Here is a 12,448-nt window from a genome sequence, read left to right on the forward strand (position 1 = left end):
TTCCGTCGGAATGTCCGTCAGAATATCGATGTTTTCTTGTAGTGTTAACCTGTAAAATGGCAAAAAATCTGGTTCTAAACTCATTAAATTTAGGGTCGGAATAACCACGAATTAACTAAGTTTGGAAACTAAAATCAAAATAATTATGATATAATCTTGTTGAGCAAGCAAGTATTTTAGTTGATGCATTTATATTTAGAGGGGTTTTTTTAGGTGATAAATCGCCTGCAGAAAATAACAATATTGGGGCTGGAAAAATTGATGATGAAATACTTTATGATGGTTCTTTGTCTTTGAAGATATAAACTAATAAAGAAAAAGATCACAAATATGTATTGATAATCATACATAAGTTAAAAATATAGAAATAAATAGTGTTTAGATCACATAAGCATTGATATTCAATTAACAAAAAATATTTGAGTATTTAAAAAGTTTAATCCGGATGAGAAACAAACTGGCCAACGATGATATAAATAGAAAAAAAATTAAGAGGCGTTTTTGTTTTATTTACTCACTCGAATATGACCTCTTACCAATACACAATAATTTTGCAAGTCAAATAAGAAAATTACAATAATTTTGTAAGTCAACGATGATATAATAGTGTTTGTGACGTAACTCTAGACGTCATATTATATGTTCCATAAACAAGTACTTGATATCTTGCATATTTGCATTGTTTTGATTATTCATTTTTGTACATTTTGATCATTTAAGGAATTTAGGTATCCTTAGGTTCCATTTTCATTACATAAGTCTTTATTAGGTGTCGGAATGTCTTTTGGAGTTTTTAAAGGTATTTGGAAACATTTGGATTCAGAGGAGTAAAAAATGATTATTTGGGCGAGTAGAGCATTGGAGCGGGTATTTGCACCGACCTACGGTACCCGCTCCAGATGATACGAAGGCGAAGCGAGGTGTCGTTGCGGGTCGAGCACCCGCTCTGGACGAGTCACCATCGTCGACAAGTTTCGAGAGCCAGAGCGATGAAGTGGAGCGAGGTGCATCAGCCGTGCGCTACATTCGGAATATCGATCAAATGCCAGAGCAACGAGGTGGAGCGAGGTGCATCAACCGTGCGTAATATTTGGAGCATCGAGCAAGTGCTGGAGCGAAACCTTCCGGAGCAGGGAGGAGAAGCTGCTGTGAGACCAGAGCGACATGTCGGAGCGACCTCACCAGCCCGTGCGTAAATCCTCACTTGGTCGAATTTTCATGTTTTGTTGGGCCTTTTCAGACTTGTTGATTGGGCTCACTAGGTTTTTAGAAGTCCTATAAATACGTTTTAGACCTAAAAATATTGACTTATCTTGTTTTATCTCTAACACAACCTATTTTGGTGAAAGATTCAATTTTTATTTTTATTCATTTTTATTTCTTGTGTTCATTGGATTATCTTGATCACTAATCATGATTAACCTTCAATCATCTATGGTTTTTGGGTTATTCATTACTATTAGTGAGTAGACTACTTTTGAATCCATGGGTTAGGTAGATATAGGGTGATTAGTGAAGAGTCAAGGTGTTTATTGTTAGATATACATGTTTCTATGCATTTTAAGTGTCCTTAATGTTTGATTTGACTTGATATTAAGATATTTTATATCCAGAAAGTATTTGTTAAAATGCTTTTCTGAATTTAATATTGCTCTAGCTTGTATAACTAAAGAGATTTGATGTTAGGATTGCTAGATGGTTAACAAACTTGAATGTAATGCATACTTGAATGATTTAAACTAATGGGAATTGACGTTTACTTCATGATTGCATAGGGATCTCTACCTTGAGAAATGATTGATCTTCATTAGTGTTTTAGACATATAGAAACTTGTGATGCTTAAAGTTAACACTTTGACTTGAAAACTAATTACCTTGGATCAATTGCCTTAAGCCCATGAATTCTACCTTATCATTTGATTGAAAGCTTTAGATATTGCTCTTGTTTGTTTGGTTTTTTAATTAAAGTCATTTAACTATTTTGATTGCACTTAGATTAAGCAGATTAAGCATTACTTGCATTTTCTCTGTTTCATGATCATTTAAGATTGGATTGATACTATATTTACTACTTTGACATAGGATTAGCAATAGTCCTTACCAATACTATAGGATGAGGATAAACCACAAAACAAATGAGGCAATCAATTATCACTGAAAATGATATGTGGACTAATGAGCAAAGTGCCTTCCTCGGCTACTTAAATCATCACTTTCTTGAATTACTATTTGTCTTCACTTATCCACGTTTTTTACGATATTAAAAATAGCGTCGGTAATCCTCCCATAGCCGCGCCCCCTTTTGGCTCTGAATGGGATAAAACAACGAATTGTGCAAAACCCTTTTTAACTTTAATCAAGCTAACCACAAACGGCAGCACATGAAAAAAAGAAGATGTTATTTACCCCCAAAACAAAGTAAAACAAGGCTCGGTTTAAGACCTTCTAATCATTAAAAAGTTAATTTACATGCTTAAAAAAACTGAATTAATTTATATGCTTGAATGAAAGAAAACAAGTGAAGGTATTCAACTACATGTCGCGAAGGCTTCTCACTTAGCTATTTTTTAATGCCTTCCATTTTGTAGCAGAATATTTCCGATGATAATAACTAACGTACGGTTATATAACAATAGAAGTAGCTCTGTTTTTGACCAAAAAAAAAAAATAAGTAGCTCTGTTTAAAAGTAAATATGGATAAATACTAACTATGTTAACCGTTACCAGTGTAAATAGATAGCAAAGTCGTCGTGTCTCTTTTTCTTGGACCCCAAGCTTTTCCTGCTTCCGTAAGTTTCTCCCTATTAGTTTAGTTACAGGCTCACAGCTTCTAGACTAGTGCATATTAAAAATGTTTAATTTTGTTTTTGTATAACAAATAGATTATGATCTGCGCTTTTAAATCGCGGAAATATTTTTTTCACAAAATGTAATTTACAGAATCAAAATATTTTAAAGGTTTTATTTTAGTGTATTTGAAAACTATGTAGTTATATTATTTATTTTGATTGCGGTTAGAAAGTGCGATTTTGGTTTTTTATCAATTTAATAAATTTGATACTGATTGAAATTGTTTCGTAGTATCTAAACCAGCAAAATAAGTTAAATTTATTTTTGATTTTTTCGCAAAATATTTGAATGTGTTAGTTAATTATTTGATTTAAAATAAAATTGACAAAAAAAATTATTAAAAAGATGAGACATAATGTTTTATATTTTTTGGATATAGGATTAATTATTATGTTGTTTGGAAACATAGATAGTAGTATAATATTGTTTCCATAAATATTTCATAATACAAGAGTGTATTTAATTTAAAATTTTATAAAAAAAATTAGGTGCAAGGGAATGTTTCTGTTTCAATAGAGAGATGTTCTAGAGTGGTAGTTCAAGAATAACATTGTTTTAAAATGGTTGGGTCTTATCCACTGAAGCTAAACCTATTGAATCTATTGATTAACTGCTTAATAATTGATTATGCTAAAGAAATATTAAGAAAATAGAAAACAGTACATCATAGAAGGAAGTGAGAGCGTCGAGAAACAAAGGACGGTGTCCAGACAACCAAAGATTCAAACCTTCGAATATGAAACAACACCATGTTCTCGGCTCCATCTCCAAAAATAAACTCTATTTTGAATTTTTCAAAACTCTATATTTGAAATTTAAAAGAGTTTTTTTCCAAAAGTAAAACTACAAAACTATTTGTATTTTATAATATGATCCTTATATTTGTCATAACTAATTTGAATTCATTAAGCTTTTGTAAATAACTAGCACATATATAAACATATTACAACACTATTAATTAATAAAATATATTATTATAGTATAAAAATTTAAATAAAAATAACTTAAGTAATATTAAACTTCAAACAAAATACAATATTATTTCATAAAAAGATTTTTGTAATGCATATATGATCTATTGGTGCATTTCTAAGTAAAAATGGCTCTCCTCATTTTTACTTTGTAGATTACGAGCTAAAAGTTGTTGAAATCGGGTGATATTGATACTTGTAAATACATTAGACCGGAACAAGAAAGTAAAAGAGAAACATAAAATATTGCTAAATACTATTTTTTCGATGATATTAATACTCATGAATATATTCGATATGAACAAGAAAAAATTGTACGAAAAAGACATCAAAAACAACAACAACAACAACCATCTTCAGTCACACAAAATCATTTGGACAATATTTGAAAATTTGGAAAGCTCCGAATCAAACTTACCTAACTATTAGTGTTGTTGTAATATTTAGATTTGTGTAACAGTTATGTCTTCATGTAAATTTCTAAAATCTTTTTTTGTTAAGTTTCTTTTGTATATTATTGTTGTCTAAATCTAGTTAAAAATATTTTAAATCTTATTTTAAAGTTTTATTTAATTTTATGTGTAAAATTTAAAACCTGTTAACAAAATTTAAAATATTTATGAGATATCATTTTTTAAGGACTAAAACAATAAAAGAAAAAATATTTATGAATCATAAAGGTGATGTATGATTGTAAGGATCAAAATGCAAATAAAAATATGAAACTTCAAATTTGAAGTTTTGAGTAGTGAAACTTTAAATATAGAGTTTCACTCCTCAAAACTTTAAATTTGAAGTTTTGAACTTCATTTTTGGAGATAAAAAAACTTCATATTTGAAGTTATAGAATGCTAGAAGAAAGTCCCAACTTTACTTAATTTATTTGAACATTACCAAATTTATTAATCTCTATTATCGTATCATGTTCACCATATGTCTACTAATATAGACATCATACCCATATCGTATTTCTACAAAAAGAAAGTTTTTTCCCTGTTAATTAATACAAAATTCGACATTTTATATGACAGTAAATAAATACAATCTTAAAAGTAAATTTTTACTTTGATTAGTATGTATCTAACTTCCAATAATTGCTATCCAAAATCATCATTTAGATGTTGGAAAAGAATTTGCATATAAGATAAACGTATATTTGTCTACTCACTAAAATTACCAACTCATGGTCAATAAAAAAACATTACCAACTCATGTTAAGTAAATTAACATGGTCCATGGGCGGCAATTTTTTTTTTCTTTTTCAAATAAAAAAAAAATCTTTTTTTATTGTCAACACGGTATACTAAAAATCAAAATATGAACAAATTGCACTTGCATATAGGTGGACGGGTATATAAATGTAAGAATTGTGTCTCTCATCACAACACGTAATTTGATAACCTTCACTTGCCATAGTTCTCTCCAACTCTCGCTCTTCTTTATAGACCATTCTTGGTTGATTCTCATGGATCCACCATTCAACGATATGTACAATACCCTCTTCTATAAACAGATCACAAACACAGACAGCAATGTCCTCGAAGTGCCCTTTAGCTTCTCTGTCACGGCTGTCGTCGAAGAGGTGGAGCTTCCAGTTATTGACGTCAGTCTTCTGATGAATGGAGCCAAGAAGGAGAGGGAGAAGTGTAAGGAAGAGATTGCTAGAGCTTCGAGGGAGTGGGGATTTTTCCAAGTGATAAACCATGGAATATCAATGGATGTGTTGGAGAAGATGAGACAAGAACAAATTAGGGTTTTTAGAGAACCCTTTGACAAGAAAAGCACGTCTGATACGTTCTCCGCCGGGAGTTACCGGTGGGGAACGCCGTCAGCCACTTGTCTCCAGCAACTTTCATGGTCGGAAGCATTTCATGTTCCCATGACAGATATTTCTGACAACAAGGACTTCACTTCCCTCAGGTACACGACTAGTGTTATTGATTAGACTTAGTGATTTACTTATTTAATTTAGTTTATAAATTAATTCAAAATATATGTGGAGAATATTTACCAATAACATGACGGAAATGAAATTCTACTTAGTCTTCTTTACTACCTTGAATTTTAGGTAACTTCTAATAACACACCATCACTTCATCACCAAGAAACTAGTTGTGTTTTGAGATTAATGTATTTATGCTTACATATAGTGAAATGCAGAGCCATTTTATTAAATATCCATAGATTAACATGGGAGACGAACGCGTTTTTTTAGTTCAATATATGGCGGTCTTATAATAGTGTTGCATTAATATTTGATTAATATTATTTGTACATATAAATAAAAGAAAATCTTAAAATAAAGCTGTTGGACACTGGGTCAAAGATTTATTCTCCATCTCTCATGCGTTTCTATGTTTTCCCATTGTCTATTATTATTTCTGAATAAGTATAGTTTCTAGATGGCAAGTTGGCATGTGATATATACGATGAACATTTAATTAATATTCTATCCGTTTCAATATATATGACATTCTAAAAAGAGTATTTTGTTTCAATTTACATGAAGTTTTGAGGTTTTAATGTTAACTTTAAGTTTATTAGAAACTGTTATACCAATTAAATTTTACAGGTTAAATAATTTAAAAATTATATCTTTAAAAATAGATTTTTAAATCTTTGTGCACTAAGATACAACATCAAATATTATGAAACGGATGGAGTATTAATATATTTAAATCTTAACATGGTTACTTAATTAGCTTTAGCTTGTTCTAGTGTTGATTTTGATTTTGTTTTATTTGTATCAGTTATCGTAACTAAAATTTACAAACAATGTTTACCAAAAAAAAAAAATTACAAACAAATCTAATTAATGTTCGTTTTCATTCTTGGCTCGTATTCCAAAGATTTTCGTCAACTTCAAAATCTTTTACATGCTAGCATTGTTTTTTTCGAAAATTTTGACTTCATCAGATCCATTTTGCACCAGCTGCACCACATAATGATTTTGTGGACATCAGCCCTTTTTTCATATGCAAAAAAAAGAAGAATTATATGTATGACTAATTGCTGTCATGTTTTATTAAATAAAAACTTAGATGTCGACCAACTAATTTTGGTCGGTTTTTGTCTGGAGAAATCATCGGAAAATTTTAAATCAACTCGTGGTTCGAAAAAAAATACTATCCGCCAACTGATTAAATGACAGATCATCGAAAATTCTTTAACCATCTTCCAAAATACGTTTATATCTAAAGTTCATGAAAAACATGTTCTCATAACTGAAATAAAACTATTGATAGTACTATATATTATGAATCTACAATCTCTCTCTACACCGTGTTTCATCAATTATAAATTGTTTATATTTTAAAACCACAAAAATCAACTACTTTTACATTTTTAAATTGAGAAAACGCATTTTACATTTAGCATATCGTATCTTAAAGGTTATAACATTTTCCCATGTAGGACAAATCTTCATTTTCCGGTCAATGTTGATTAATTAACATATTTATCTTATGACAAAAGAATTATATTTACAAAATTGCTCAGAAATTCTAGCTAAGAACTTTTTTTTTTTATCGACATAAGAACTTGTTGACATAAAAACCCATCTAAAAACTGAAGTACGCTGCTTGAAACACATAGTACACTTGATAATAATGTAAGTTATAGTACTATGAAAAGGAGGAGTCACGAGAAAACTGTATGTTTAGCGGGATGATGGAGAAGAAGTACTCGAACATACTAGGCCATATATAATCTTGTGATCAGTATGTATGAGTGTGTGTGCTGGAATATGTACACATTCTTACATGTACTTGCATGCATGTGGTTGTCTTACACATTTTATGCAGTTTCAGCTTATGTGTTTGTGAATGTGTACATGTGTGACCACATCCGCTTGCCACCACCTTTCATAGCTGGCGTCTCTTGCTAAGGTCACTATTAGTTTACAGTTTAACGGTTATATACGTTCTAAAACTTGATTATGAACTATATGGATTGACCAGATTATGGTCTTTCACCAAATACTTTCTCCACGGAACGAATGTTGAAACTATTTTTTATAAGCCTAATGGGCTGAGTAAAAAAATGAATAAATGTGAATAGAATTTTTATGAGCTTAATGAGATGTGTAAAAATATGTTTATTATGAAGTAATATGGGTATTTGAATTATGGAAATAATTATGGTAAGTTTCCATTATTATTTAAGAGTAATGTAAAGTTGCATCCAAATAAAAATGGAATACTTCTCAATTAATTATGTTATGTTTCTATAATAATTATGGAATACTTCTATTCAAGAATATTCTTTTACTTTTTCGCAAGATTATTTTTTGGTGATCAAGTAACCCATATCCATATAAATAGACACCTAATCTTTTCATTCTTAAGATATAGAAAAAGCAAAACACCAAAGTTTCCAGCAAATAATTTCTCTTAGTTTTTTTTTTCTAGTTTTAAAGTAAGTGTCTCGAGAGCATTCGTAGTAGTTACAGTTCGTTAGATTCTGTTACGGGTGTTGCGAAACAGTCTCGTCACAGTTGTATCATGAGATTCATAGATCACATTCAAACCGTCACACAATACGAACGATTTATTGAGTTAAGGAAACATATCAAATCTCGACTCCATGAATTCGTCTATTTCCTCAACGATTCCTTAAACGTCTTTTATCTTCATCTTATCGTTTATATCGATTTCTGTTTCGTGATTTTCAATCAGGATTTTTGCGGTCCTACAGCGAATCCAACCGGATAAGTGAATAGTTATTATCGTTCTAATGATCAACGATGCAAATACAATGTATCCAAAAAGAGAAATAATATAGAAGAACCAAAACTGGGAAATTGGTCCCATGTTCCTAATAGGTAGGAGATATCTCTATCATAGAGAACCGGTGGGTTGGACACTTACACGTACCTCTCTTCGTAACCTGATTAAACCTTTTTTTTTCTTCTCGTCTTGCTCAAGTCTTTCCCCGGTCTTGGGACCCTTGTTCATTATAACTAACATGCATGTCTCACAAACTTCCTGGCATTTCAGTACATTCTTTCTTTACTGTTGACTTAGTATATTTCACCATTTATTTCATGTAAGTTTGTTACATGCAAAGTTTCAAAAAAGTTTGTTACACGCATGCACTTTTGCAATACCATATGCGCCAAGGTTTGAGATAACAGCTGACAATTACCAATTGTATTTCTATTTAAAAGTGATTATTGATTGTGTTTAATGATTTACCAAATGTTTCTGTTGTGTTTTCAAGGTATTCCCATAAAATTTGGACGATGAAAAAAAAGAAAGAAATACAGTGATTTATATATATGCTATGCCATTATACCATTAAATAATTATTATTTATATTTTGTCCCAAAACTTTGATTTAATGATTTTTAATTTTTTTTTTCAGAATTGTGATTTTAATTGTTTTATTTAAACTACTATAAAAGAAACCAACAGTTCACGGTTTTCAAAATTCCATTTTTAGTTATAATATAGATTAGGCAATAATGTTTTACTCTCGTATCACAGCTCAGCAATGGAAAGATTTGCTTCGGAATCGGAGGCTCTAGCACATACGTTGGCAGGGGTTCTTGCAGAAAAATTAGAACGAAAATCAAATTTCTTCAAAGAAAACTGCGTGAGAAACACATGTTATGTGAGGATGAACCGTTATCCACCATGTCCGAAACCATCTGAGGTGTACGGTTTAATGCCACACACGGACAGTGATTTCCTCACAATCTTGTACCAAGACCAAGTCGGTGGACTTCAACTCATCAAAGACAATAGATGGGTGGCCGTTAAACCCAACCCTCGTGCTCTCATTATCAACATTGGTGACTTATTTCAGGTAATTAAATTAAACTCTTAAGAGTTTTGAATCAAGTTCAGTTAGCGTTTTCTAGATCTTATGGTTTGGTTGGATTATTTGTATCCATCAGTAAACTAAAGCATTATATTTTTAAAATGTGTTTAGATTAGTTTTGCTATTCTTTAAGAACTCTATATGTGGTTTTGCTAGGCATGGAGCAATGGCATGTACAAAAGTGTGGAACATCGTGTGATGACGAATCCAACGGTGGAAAGATTCTCAACGGCGTATTTTCTATGTCCATCATACGACGCTGTTATAGAATGTTCCGGGGATTGTCCTTCTTATAGAAATTTCAGCTTCAGAGAATTCAGACAACAAGTTCAAGATGATGTTAAGAAGCTTGGTTATAAAGTGGGCCTCCCTAGGTTCAGTAATCATCTATACTAATTTATATACCCAGTTTTTAATTTGTTTTTAGGTTATAATTTATTTAATTGTATTGTTTTTATTTGTTCAATATATATTTTCCGTTGATTTTTCTTGATAAATATTGTATTCTAGATACTTCCTCTGTTTTATTAAATGTCCTTTAATGTTTTTGCATCAGAATTAAGAAAATAATTAAATTTTATAATTTATCCCTATCTAATACATTATTTTGTTTGATCTTTGTTAATTAATAAGCTAAAAATAAAGGTAAGAACTAGAAAAAAAATTTAATATTTGATTTTAAAATAACACTTATAATGAAGCAAAATTTTAAAACTAAAATGACAAAATGGAGGGAGTAACTGATTATCTTAATTCGATCAAAAGAAATTAGAAAACCAATCATTAAGTTAAACCGGCCTAATCTTTATTCGGTTTGATTGTAAATTGAAGTAAAAGATAGGAAACTGAAATTTATTAACCCAATAAAATCAAAGTACTTCTATTGTATGTAATAAACTCAATCCGATTTCAAGAAAATGTTTATGCGTTTCAAATCTATAAGAACCGGAATCGAAATTCTGATTAATGTGCTTGGTTAAGGTTTGACCAACTTGAGTCTCGCCGGAAAAAAAAAAGTTTAGGAGAAGATAATAATATGCGAAGGGTCACTAAAAATAGCTAAAATTATAAAATAAAAGAAATAAAAATATAGAAATGGCTTTTCTCTCGGCGGTGAAGTTGCAGGGACGTCCACCATCGATCTCGTCCAATCTCAACCCAAATCCCAAGCATGCAGGTTCGGATTCCGTTTCCTTAGACGTCTCCATACCTGACTCCGAACGAAAGACTCGGAAATTCAGCTCAAAGCTAAGTCGCTGGAACAGAGCCCGAACCTTACGCTCCGGCGTGAAGGTGGACCGTACGATTAATAATGAGTCAAACAGTACGACGGGTCCGATCGTGAATATCCCTGATATTTCAACGGTGGAAAGTGACGTGTCGTCAATTAACGGTGATCACGAGACGGATTTCACGGCGGCGAAGTCGATTTACATAGTCTCTGACGGAACTGGATGGACGGCAGAACACGCCGTTAACGCTGCTTTGGGCCAGTTCGATTATTGCTTGGTCGATCGTGGCTGTCCCGTTAATACCCATCTCTTCTCAGGGGTACTCTCGACTTTCACTTCTCTCTCTCTCTCTATCTTAATACTTAAATTTTGGCTATAAACCGAACCGATAATTATCCGGTTTACAGAATTCAAAATAGAAACCGAGCTTTAAACCGAATCGAATGAGGCTATTACATATCATCCTGGGTGTTATTCTTACTAAATTTAGTTGTCGTTATTTCAAGTTTTCTAAACCGAACCGAAATCAGATTTGTTTTGTCTAAACCGAACCAGAAGCAATTTGGTTTTCCTTGAACCGAAATCGAATTATTTTGTTTGATGATGAATATACATATGATTTGTGAAGATCGAGGATAGAGAGACGTTAATGGAGATCATAAAGCAAGCTGCAATAGAAGGAGCGATGGTAATGTACACTTTAGCTGATCCATCAATGGCGGAAGCAGCCATGAGAGCATGCAAGCTATGGAGCATCTCTTCACTAGACATCCTAGGACCAATCACAGACGCAATCTCCTCTCACTTAGGAGCTAACCCTTCAGGTCTTTCACGTGGCGTCTTAAACTCATCTCTCAACGAAGACTACTTCAAAAGAATCGAAGCAATCGAATTCACAATCAAACACGATGACGGTGCCTTGCCAGAGAATCTTGAAAAGGCAGACATTGTTCTTGTAGGTGTCTCCAGGACAGGGAAGACACCGCTCTCTACTTACTTGGCTCAAAAGGGTTACAAAGTCTCTAACGTACCGATCGTGAACGGTGTGGATCTTCCCAGGACTCTTTTCGAGGTTGATTCGAGAAAGGTTTTTGGTCTGATGATTAACCCGGTCGTGTTGCAAGGGATAAGAGAGGCTAGAGCCAAGAGTCTTGGTCTTGGTTCTGGTTTTGAGATTAAGTACTCTGAGTTGAGATCTGTTAGGGAGGAGCTTGAGCATGCTAAGAGAATCTTTGCAGAGAATCCGAGTTGGCCAGTGATCGGTAAGACTAGTTGTGATCATTGATGAAGTTCTTCAAAAAGGGTTTGATGAAAAAATGTGAATTCTCTTTTGCAGAAGTAACAGAGAGAGCAATAGAGGAAACTGCTGCAGTGGTTTTGAGGCTTTACGACGAGAGACAAAGCAATCGAGCGATGCCTCGCATCTCTAAATGCTACTAAACATTGGATGAGGAATTTGAATTAGTGTGGTAGAACATATAGAGAAAATATAGTCTATACTTTATAAACCCCACTAGTCCATATTATTGGGCTCAAGCTAAGTCCATAGAAATATATCCAAGTTTAAGAGAA

General features: G+C 32.2%; 2 protein-coding genes across 2 annotated transcripts; both read left to right on the forward strand.

The window, feature by feature from the left end:
• The first annotated feature begins 5,218 nt into the window (after positions 1-5,218).
• Positions 5,219-10,062, forward strand: LOC106296799 (gibberellin 2-beta-dioxygenase 8). The gene is made up of 3 exons (XM_013733061.1): positions 5,219-5,741; positions 9,308-9,629; positions 9,801-10,062. The coding sequence occupies exons 1-3, from the start codon at positions 5,287-5,289 to the stop codon at positions 10,038-10,040; spliced, it is 1,017 nt and encodes a 338-aa protein (XP_013588515.1). The 5' UTR covers positions 5,219-5,286; the 3' UTR covers positions 10,041-10,062.
• Positions 10,063-10,697: 635 nt separating this feature from the next.
• Positions 10,698-12,448, forward strand: LOC106296714 (pyruvate, phosphate dikinase regulatory protein 1, chloroplastic). The gene is made up of 3 exons (XM_013732967.1): positions 10,698-11,195; positions 11,505-12,138; positions 12,213-12,448. The coding sequence occupies exons 1-3, from the start codon at positions 10,740-10,742 to the stop codon at positions 12,314-12,316; spliced, it is 1,194 nt and encodes a 397-aa protein (XP_013588421.1). The 5' UTR covers positions 10,698-10,739; the 3' UTR covers positions 12,317-12,448.

This window comes from Brassica oleracea, chromosome C1 (genome assembly GCF_000695525.1).
Source record: "Brassica oleracea var. oleracea cultivar TO1000 chromosome C1, BOL, whole genome shotgun sequence".
Taxonomy (NCBI): domain Eukaryota; kingdom Viridiplantae; phylum Streptophyta; class Magnoliopsida; order Brassicales; family Brassicaceae; genus Brassica; species Brassica oleracea.